Consider the following 10,145-nt stretch of genomic DNA (forward strand, 5'->3'; position numbering starts at 1 on the left):
ATACCTGGTTTCTGGGTTTTTTCCCATACCCAAAAATAAGGTATTACAATACCCGGGTATAGGATAATACCCGATACCATACCCTATCCGGAACTGGTGACATGTGGTATGATTTTCCAGTCCAATACCTAGACCCGAACACAACCCGGTTATTGTCAATACCCAAAAATACCATACCCTATCATACCCTTACCCGGGTCCATACCCGAATTCGAGTATAAAAAAAACAGTTTTTGTGCACCTCTACCCTAAATCCACGTGCTACCTATGACGATACAATAAAAGAGTTTATCTTCAAGGTAGAAACGTCTCTCTTTTATCTTCCATTCTCTTTTCAATAAAACACACATTTTATGGATGGGTTGAATTAATAATTTAAATATTTCTTTATATTCGAATTTAACAATTAGGCTAATTGTTGTGGGGCGTGACCTGATGCCGCATCGAAGGTGCGGGGCAGGATTAGGGAACAAATAGCTACAGAAGGTAAGGGGCGTGATTCACCATGACAGGGGTGTTTCGGAGTGTGAAAGAATGTGGTTCACCACACATAGCTTATTCCACTCGAATATAGCTTTTACATAACCATTTTATTTATTAACAAATAATTTTCTAGTGTAATACAATCTATCAAACCAAGTTACCAACCCAAATCGAGCATTTATTTCCCAATTCTCTAACAAAAAACTATTAACCTCAAACTGTCCAAAAAAAAAAAATACCCAACAAAAACCGTTAAACGAAACCAAGAATGAGTCATTCAATGATCGGGAACAAAGCGGATCTTCCGTGCAGATGAATCTCCACCATGACAGTAACAACTCCGATGAAGCATGCACACCTCACTTAACGACTGATACATCTCCCTCAAATCCAAATTCCGGTGACCCAATTTCATACATACAACATGGCACACTTGTTGGCTCAGTTTCAGTCGATCAAGATTTCATGTGACGGCCTCGTGATCGCGGGTATGGCTCATAGATTTGTGTAGTTTGTTGTTGGATTCATAATAGTAATCTTGACTGACCAAATATTTATATTGGATTGGTTTTTAGTGAAAGATGTGAGCGATTTATGGCCTCTTGTGAAAGAAAAGTTTGAGGAACGGCTTCCGTTTAAACGCGCTATGTTAAACAACAAAAACCATTATCCTGTAACTGTGGACAACCTGCAAGCTGAGTTTTTGTTAACTACCGATTCGAGGATCAAAAGTCGGGTCCCTCAGGATCAACTGTTCTTTTGTTTTCAAGAACCTTATGCAACTGTGGTTCTTGTAGCATGTGAGGTAATTAACACTAAAAAACGTTAGATTTTTAATTGAAAAGTTGGTGGAAAATGACAAAAAATCTCGTTGTAGGATCTAGACGAGTTCAAGACAGTATTAAAACCGCGTCTGAAGTTAATCTTGCAAAATGAAGAGGAGTGGTTCATCGTGTTTGTGTCCAAAGCTAAATCGGAAAAGGACTCAACGAGCAAGATGGAAAAAAAGGTTTACGCAAGACTTGAAGTTGATTTCAATTCAAGGAGGAGAGAAAGGTATATTCAATATAACTTGAATTTGGTGATGGGTCAAAACAGGCCGGGTTGGGTAATAGGTCAAAACGGGCCGGGTTGGGTAATGGGTCAAAACGGGCCGGGTTGGGTAATAGGTCAAAACGGGTCGGGTTGGGTAATAGGTCAAAATGGGTCCGGTTGGGTAATAGGTCAAAACGGGTCCGGTTGGGTAATGGGTTCATTAAATGGGCCAGTTAACGGGTTGGGTAATGGATTAACACGTGTCAGGTTGGGTAATGGGTCAAAACGGGTCAGGTTGTGTAACGAGTCAAAATGCTCCGGGTTGGGTAATGGGTTAAAATGGACCAGTTAACGGGTTGGGTAATGGGTTAACATGCGTCAGGTTGGGTAATGGGTCAAAACGGGTCGGGCGGGGTAACGAGTCAAAATGGGCTGGGTTGGGTAATAGATCAAAACAGGTCCGTTTTGGTAACGGGTTAAAACGGGTCTGGTTGGGTGATAGGTCAAAATGAGACTTTAATATATATAAAAAAAAACTACTTGGTTGACCAGGTGTTGCAAGTACGACTTGCATGGAACCGTAGTAACCTTTTGGGATGACTTTGAACTCAAAATCATGGAGTGCATCAGAAACACATTTGATAGGCGCGTCCAGTTTTACGAGGACGAGATTCGTAAGCTCAACGAACAACGTCTTACGCCCGTTTGGACCTTCTGTAACTTTTTCATCCTCAAAGAAAGCCTGGCATTCATGTTAGAGATGGCTAATCTTCATGAGGATTCGTTGCGCGAATATGATGACCTAGAGTTGTGTTACATGGATACAGGTGCTTCATGTTTAAATAAACTGCTAATTAATCAATACTGGATTTTTAAATTTTCTTTTTCTTTTTTCTTGCATGATATAGTTAAAAATGAAGACAAAAAGAGGGAATTTGGAGGAACGGAACATGGAGATGATCAATCTGCCATACTAAGCCGTAACAACAAGCAACTCACACAGATCGTTCTCGAAACTTCCTTTAGGGAGTTTGAATTCCAACAGTACCTATTTGCATGTCAAGCTAAGGTGACCTAACATTTTACCTTAGGAGCTTACTAAATGTACCCGCTTTATGCTAACACCCCCCCCCCCCCTCCTTGTTGAGTAAAAGTAGAGAGATGAAATCACTAATTTAGTTGGTGTGTGTGTGTGGGGGGGGGGGTACATTTAGTAAAAATATTAGGTGGGTACGTTTAGCACAATCCTTTACCTTAATATACTTGAACAAGTTTCTGACGAGGTCAATTTTTTGCAGCTGTTGTTTGATCTAAACCGTCCATTTGACGTTGCATCAAGAGGGTTCTCATTCATAGCCAGTTTCTCAGAAGCATTGGGCCGGCAAGAGGTTGGTGTATAATCCAGAACGGTTCTTTGTACTAACTTGTATTTCTTATTTATCAAGGTTTGTTTCAGAGTAATTTGCCTTTCTGTACGAGAGAAGTTTGGATCCTGACCTCATGTTTGAGCTTGATCAATGCAACTGCTGACCATTACAGAGATGGGCAAATAGCACCGGATTTAGAACGAGAATATTATCGTATACGGGCTGAGTTATACTCTCAATCCCGAGTAAAGGTAAACTATATCAGTCTATATGCCTTAAAAGGGTCGGGTCAACTTGACCCGAATACTGAAGTCCATTTATTTGGCCAAATTTTGACCCGTTTGTTTTTAAGCTATATTTCTTAAATGAGCTATATAACTCGAATTGACCCATGCTTAACTGAATGGGTCGAAACTGACACCTCTAATTCGTCACCTTTTTTTTTATAAATGTACTGTTTACTTTATTGTCGTTTGGGCCATGAAATTTTGGCAGTTAATGAGACTTGCATATCTTATCGGGTTCGGATCTACTATAGAAAGAAGTCCACTCAACAGGTAGGCACTCAATTACTATTTATTATCTATTTTCTACCATCTATAAAATAAAAAATAACAAAAAATTACAAAGGTGCCATTTTTTCTTGTACATGCAGTGCTTCACTTAGCATGTTACCTTGGCCTAAGCCAGCAGTTTGGCCTTCAGTTCCCTCTGATGCTTCATCTGAGGTTCTTGACAAAGAAAAGGTATTGTCTTTTATAACATTTACTTATTTAATGGTAGTTTTTATTAAAAAAAAAAAGGAAAAATGGATTTAAATAATCCCAACTATTACCTATTGGCCGGCAATAGTCCCAACTAATGAAATGTTTTGTCACAGTCCCAACTTTTATAACCTATTTTCTCCCAATATAAGCAGTCCAATTCATCAAAAGTTTGACTCCACGTCATCAAAACGTTGACTTTTTTGCCACATAAGCAGTCCACATCAGAAAAAAACTAACGGGGTTAGACCTCAGATGGAAAACGTCCGATGGGAGAAAATATATTAAAAGTTGGGACTATCACAAAACATTTCGTTAGTTGGGATTGTTGTCGGCCAATAGGTAATAGTTGAGATTATTTAAATCCAATTTTCCTAAAAAAAATAATTAAACTATATAAATTACAGACAATTCTTCAAGTTACTCCAAGAATCAAGCACTTTGGTATTCAGAGCAAACCATTGTCTCTTGAACCCTCTTCTCTTCTGTCTGATGCAAGCTCGGTTGATACCACGAGACTTTCAGAACTTTTTGTGGCTGCTGAACACGCTCTTCGTGCGACTATTTCTGATCCTGATTTACGGAAATCTTTATCGTCTTTAGAGGAATTTGAGGTATAAGATAATACAGATCATAACAAAACGATTATGAAATGTAGAAGTTATTATAATCTTATTTAAATGTGCTTTTAACAGAAAAAATATCTGGACCTATCAAAGGGTGCTGCTGATAACTATTATCATGCATGGTGGAAAAGGCATGGAGTCGTTTTCGACGGCGAAATTGCGTCTGTTTATTTCAAACATAAGAATTACGAACAGGCTGCGAGTTCATACGAAAAGGTTTGCGCTCTTTATTCTGGTGACGGATGGCAAGATTTGTTAGCGGATGTGCTTCCGAATCTAGCCGAGTGCCAGAAAATACTTAACGATAAGCCTGGTTACTTATCGTCTTGTGTGAGATTACTTTCGTTAGATAAAAACTTGTTCGCGGTCAAAGAACGCCAAGCGTTTCAGTCAGAACTAGTTCATCTTGCACATAGTGATATGGCTGATCCGGTCCCTTTAGACGTGTCGTCACTGATAACATATTCTGGTAATTCGGGTCCACCCGTGGAGCTTTGTGATGGGGATCCGGGTACCTTGACTGTAACTTTATGGAGTGAGTTTCCTGATGATATTTCTCTTGAATCGCTTAGTCTTACGTTGACCGCTACAAATAATGCTGATGAGCGTGTTAAGGTATAGTAAATTACTTAATTATAATTACTTTGAACTGGTAGATTTGTTAAACAAATTTCTAAAAGAAATACTGCCTTTTTTATTTATTTTATAGACGATCAAGAGCAGTGGTGTTACTATGTTGAAAACGGGTTGGAATACGATTGATCTATCGTTGCCCCCACAGAAACCGGGCTCTTACGAGTTGGGAGTTCTTACGGGGCAGATTGGTCATTTAAGATTCAGGTCTCATGGTTTTTCCAGAGGTGGGCCAGCAAATAGACATGCTGATGATATGAGTTTTGATAAGCCTGCTAAACCTGTCTTGAAGGTAATAATCCGGTTTTTATGGGCCGAAACTAGGAGTGTGAATTTCTGACACGACCCGAAAACACGACACGAGCCTACCATGAAATTCGCGGGTTTGGGTTTAGTCTAAACGGATTCGGGTCAGTTTCAGGTTGAACCCATGAACCCGTTTATCTAAACGGGTCAGGTTCGGGTCAACCCGGTCGGGTTGGCGGGTTGACCCATTTAACCCATTTATATTAAAATTATATTTTTACAATATGTTTTATGTCATAATTTGATTAGGTGTGTAATTTTATGTCATAAATATAACTTAAAAAGGGAAATTGACATAATATTTTATGATTTTAATGTAATTTTATTATATAAATTTGTGTTTTTTGTAGTACATGTTAATTTTAATATATTAATTTGCTGAAAAAAATTAAAAAGTAAAAAAATTCGGGTTGAATGGGTCGGGTTCGGGTCAGCCTGAGAATATTCGGGTCGGGTTCGGGTTCATGTGTATGGAACATTTTCGGGTTCGGGTCGGGTTCTGGTTCGTCTAAAATTTTCGGGTTCGGGTCGGGTTGAACCTGCTAACCCGCGAACACGACCCGTTTAGCACCCCTAGCCGAAACGATATTGAGCTGGGTTGGGTTGGCCAGAAACACTTTTTTGTTCAAATATTAGATTTTTTATGAATATTTATCAAGCCAAATATAACAAGGAAATTATAATCAAGTTTTAATGCATTAAGATACACTTTTTTCGGACTTTTAACCCATTTCCTTTTAAGCTACTTTTTTTATAAAAAAAAATAGCTATTAGAGATAAAACATACCCCGAATCGACCCATTCGTAAGTAAACGGGTTGAAATTGTCACCTCTAATATTTTCAAATATAAAGGGCTGGCAATAGGTCATCTGTATAAGACACGACTAGACCTGTTTACTAAAAAGTACACTACGTGATTTTTTTCCTTTTAAAAAACAAATAAAATTAGTAGAATATGATCCATCATTTCTTCTTCTTGATACATAAAACATACAACTGTGTTATAGACATGAGATATAAAGTAGTTAAACGAGTTGTATTAATGTTTAATACTTGTGTTATTCGCGTCGTCTGAGACCTGGTAAGACACGATTTGCCAGCTTGTAACATGGCTCTTTGTAAATTCATATTTTGTTCCAAATTTAGGTGTTCAAACCAAGGTCCCTTGTGGATCTATACGCAGCAGTTTCATCCGCATTATTAATGAACAAGCCTCAGTGGGTCGGGATCGTTATCAAGCCATTAAACTACTCCCTCAAGGGTGCTCGTCTACACATTGACGTCGGGCCTGGGTTAAAGATCGAGGAGTCACGTGCCATTGAAATCGAGAAATATGCCGATAACGATAATAACAGTTCTAATTCTTCTAATATTCCCACAGAAATTTCTCAAATTAATCTTACAAATGGTAGTATAGAGTTACCAGATTGGGCCAGCAATATAACTAGCATTTTTTGGACTCCTGTCTGTGCCATTAGTGATGGGCTGCCAAGAGGAACATCTGCAGGTTTTGGTTACACTAATGCATGTATACTTTCAATGATTTTGACTTTTGTTGACTACTTAATAATCTATTTTGATCTTGTGTAAAAGGTCACTTTCGTCCTGAGGTTTGGCCAGTTTTGTGACTTTCGTCCAAAGGTTTGTTTTTCTGCATCTGGATCCAAAAGGTTTGAAATCTTGCCATTTTCATGTGGCTCGTTAACTCCATCTATTTTTCTCCGTTAAGTCATGGGTATTTCCTTCTTTTAATTAACTTAAAGAGAAATTCAGTCTTTTTCAAGGGTATTCGGTCTTTTTTCTCTTTAAGTTAACAAAAAGAAGGAAATACCCATGACTTAACGGAGAAAAATGGATGGAGTTAACAAGCTGGATGAAAATGACAAGATTTCAAACCTTTTGGAACCAGATGCGGAAAAACAAACCTTTGGATGAAAGTCGCAAAACTGGCCAAACCTCAAGGACGAAAATGGCATTTTACTCTTCGATATTTTAGGCGTAATATCGACTCAAAGGCCAAGCATTGCGAATGGGATGAGGACTTTAGCCCTGAAACTTGAATTCGGGGTGTCACATAATCAGATAATGAAAAGGTTCATGGGCCTCTTTGACCCTTGATTACGATAGTCAAATCATGAGTAACTCGATTAATATTGTGACTATTTACAGGACTATACCTATTCATTTCACCGACCCATTCCACGTCAGCACACGGGTCACAGACCAGGGCAGTGACGGTTCTTTGTTTTTGCAGGTCTGTTTATTAATATTTTAGAAAGGGGGCTCATAAAGGCACACCCCAAAAATTATATTTTGACACCCTATATACAGTGGTATACAAGTATACGGCTCGTATACATATATATTGGTCGTATACTAGTAAGTGAATGTCAGAGTGTGTTTAGTTACATAAGTATACGACTCGTGTACATATATAAAGGTCGTATATAAGGCTTTTATATATGTTTATGGATCATATATAAGGCTCGTATACTATTCCTATATGAGGCTCGTATATATGTTTATGGGTCGTATATAAGGCTCGTATACTATTCCTATATGAGGCTCGTATATATGTTTATGGGTCGTATACATATATACTGGTCGTATACTTGTGCAGCCAAACATATTCTGACATTCTCTTACAACTATACGACCATATAAATCTATATGAGTCGTATACATAATACATGATTGCTTATAACTAGAGTTAAAAGTTTTGGTGGTTTTGCAGGTGATATTACAGTCACAGGTGAAGGCCTCATTAACCATACATGATGTTTGGTTAGATTTACAAGATGGGTTTTCTCACGCTGGACGAGGTGATGGGAGACCAACATCTGGCATGTTCCCATTGATTGTTCCTCCAGCTTCTAATTCTGGAGTTTTGTTTGGTATATCACTTGGAGCTACAACCGCCGAAGGTAATTAATTAACTATTTTTCGTATTATCTAACAGTCATTTGACAAAAAAAGTTAAAATATATTTTTTTTACCACGGAAATGTAACTCAATCAAAAGACGTCGTTGGGGACCAAAACCACTAGAATCTCGTAATACATTGCAAATATTGCGAGGATTGATTGAGATTGACTACTCAGCCACTTGCATCGTAACATGTGGCAAAGTCCTCATGGCCAAGTAAACAACGCATTGCCCAATCCTAGCCAATGGGGCTTTGACACGTGTCAAATTGCGACTATAAACTGTAATATACAAAAGTATGATTTCCGTTGCCAAGTGTCAAATCATGTGTGGGCCGTGTGGCTAGCTGGTTAAAAGGTCACATCCTAGTGAATTTCGATTTGGGGGCTTAGGTGTCACGTTATTATTGGATAATGGGTCACGTCATGATGATACTTCCGTGGCCACAACATTCTTGAGGTCGCGATGCTTGCTTTTTGAGCTCACGTGACGTCATTTGATTGGTTAAAAAGCCATGGAAATTTGTGTGATCATTTGTAACGGTAAAAGGTTATGTTGAAAACTTTAAACGATCGATCAAAATGACCATTTACGTGATTTCATACAGATGAAGGGAAAGCGGAGCATCGTGATACAATAATAAATATAAAATATGAAATATGTGGGGATAGAAATCATGGATCCCACACCCCTATCTCTCTAAAACCCGAAGGACCCGAAAATGCCGACGTCACACCATTTTTAACATTCAGAAGTGGTCTCGTTTTACAACGGCCCGTGCAAGAACCTTTATTAGCAGTTGCATTTCTTCCTTTACCCTCAAACGGTCTCACAGTTGGTCAGCTTGTCACATTTAGATGGAGACTCGAAAGGTTGACCAGCTTTGACCTCAAGGACGAATTATTGTACGAAGTCAACGCGAATTCAAGGAATTGGATGTTTGCCGGAAGGAAACGAGGCCATGCCCCTCTCTCCTCAAAACAAGGTGCATCCAAATTATTAGTGATAAGTCAGTTAATGGGCCGGGTTAGATACTCAGATAATCTAATCTGAGTATCTGACGTGGCCCATTTAATGATGTGAGAGAGATCTGAATAAAAGTTGTTGTATTATGATAGGTGCAAGAATTGAGATATCAATAATGTGTGTGCCACTAGCTGCTGGACATGTGCGCCCTCCACAACTCCACTTGCCAAATGTCAATAAGGCCCATATATGCTGCAATCCAGCAGGCCCACATTTAGTGTGTGTCCTGCCTCCACCTTTGAGCTCATCATTTTGCATTCCAGCATGATGTGTGAAAAATCTTAGTACTCTGCACTCAAGTGTACGAGCTTGTCGTTCAGTACAGAACCATAAATAATGCGATAAGATAACGAACTGTTTGTTGGTTTGTTTGTTTTTTCTTCTATTTCAAAGTTATATGGATAACATAATAGTAGATGATTAATTGGTTCTCCATTTCAAATAGTTTTCTTATGTCTCTTACAAGATTCCATGAGCATTTTTCGAAAACATTGACTTGCGTTGTGTATCGATGTTTTTGGAACGTTAATGACCGAATTAATACGCATCTAGATGCACAAAATTACGTTCTTTTTAATATTTTGTTTAACGTATATGTTAGCTATTAGCATATGTATTATATGCATGAATTAAGATTGACATATAAGGAAGCTAAAGCAACTTAATGTATGAATATTTTGAGACAAGATCATGAGTCTCAATACCAAATCTCTAATTCTTTGCAACTTTTGAAAATGGGTAGGACCTGATCTTTACTTTTGTCACATTCAAACGTTGTACAGTCAATTAAGAAAAAAAAATTGAAAATGAAGCTACCAAAGCATATTTCTTTATATCACAATTGGCTTAAGAATTTCATTTTTAAAAGTAGACAGTTTGAATTTAAAACAACTTATTATTATTATAATAATCGGATAGTAAAACATAATCATTTAACCATATGTACCCTCACTTCCCATGAGTCACCCACTAATTATTA

At 38.1% G+C, this 10,145-nt stretch overlaps 1 protein-coding gene across 2 annotated transcripts; it reads left to right on the forward strand.

The window, feature by feature from the left end:
* Positions 1-688: 688 nt before the first annotated feature.
* Positions 689-9,655, forward strand: LOC110897267 (trafficking protein particle complex II-specific subunit 130 homolog). 2 transcript variants are annotated; one of them, XR_004872277.1, is made up of 18 exons: positions 689-971; positions 1,059-1,288; positions 1,361-1,539; positions 2,071-2,345; positions 2,427-2,587; positions 2,817-2,906; positions 2,975-3,136; positions 3,381-3,442; positions 3,541-3,631; positions 4,057-4,263; positions 4,345-4,890; positions 4,985-5,200; positions 6,362-6,722; positions 7,212-7,308; positions 7,385-7,469; positions 7,950-8,139; positions 8,998-9,125; positions 9,259-9,396. XR_004872277.1 is itself a non-coding variant. In XM_022144018.2 (18 exons), the coding sequence occupies exons 1-18, from the start codon at positions 908-910 to the stop codon at positions 9,432-9,434; spliced, it is 3,570 nt and encodes a 1,189-aa protein (XP_021999710.1). In that variant the 5' UTR covers positions 691-907; the 3' UTR covers positions 9,435-9,655. The 2 variants fall into 2 exon arrangements, 1 of the variants encoding a protein (XP_021999710.1); XM_022144018.2 differs by having other exon boundaries at positions 691-971; positions 8,748-9,125; positions 9,259-9,655.
* Positions 9,656-10,145: the final 490 nt, after the last annotated feature.

Source organism: Helianthus annuus, chromosome 11 (genome assembly GCF_002127325.2).
Source record: "Helianthus annuus cultivar XRQ/B chromosome 11, HanXRQr2.0-SUNRISE, whole genome shotgun sequence".
NCBI classification, from domain to species: Eukaryota; Viridiplantae; Streptophyta; class Magnoliopsida; order Asterales; family Asteraceae; genus Helianthus; species Helianthus annuus.

Coding starts and splice junctions, on each gene's coding strand:
- LOC110897267 (XM_022144018.2), top strand. CDS start 908: ATGGCACACTTGTTGGCTCAGTTTCAGTCGATCAAGATTTCATGTGAC. Junction 1,289..1,360: donor TGGTTCTTGTAGCATGTGAG/GTAATTAACACT, acceptor ATCTCGTTGTAG/GATCTAGACGAGTTCAAGAC. Junction 4,264..4,344: donor CGTCTTTAGAGGAATTTGAG/GTATAAGATAAT, acceptor TGCTTTTAACAG/AAAAAATATCTGGACCTATC.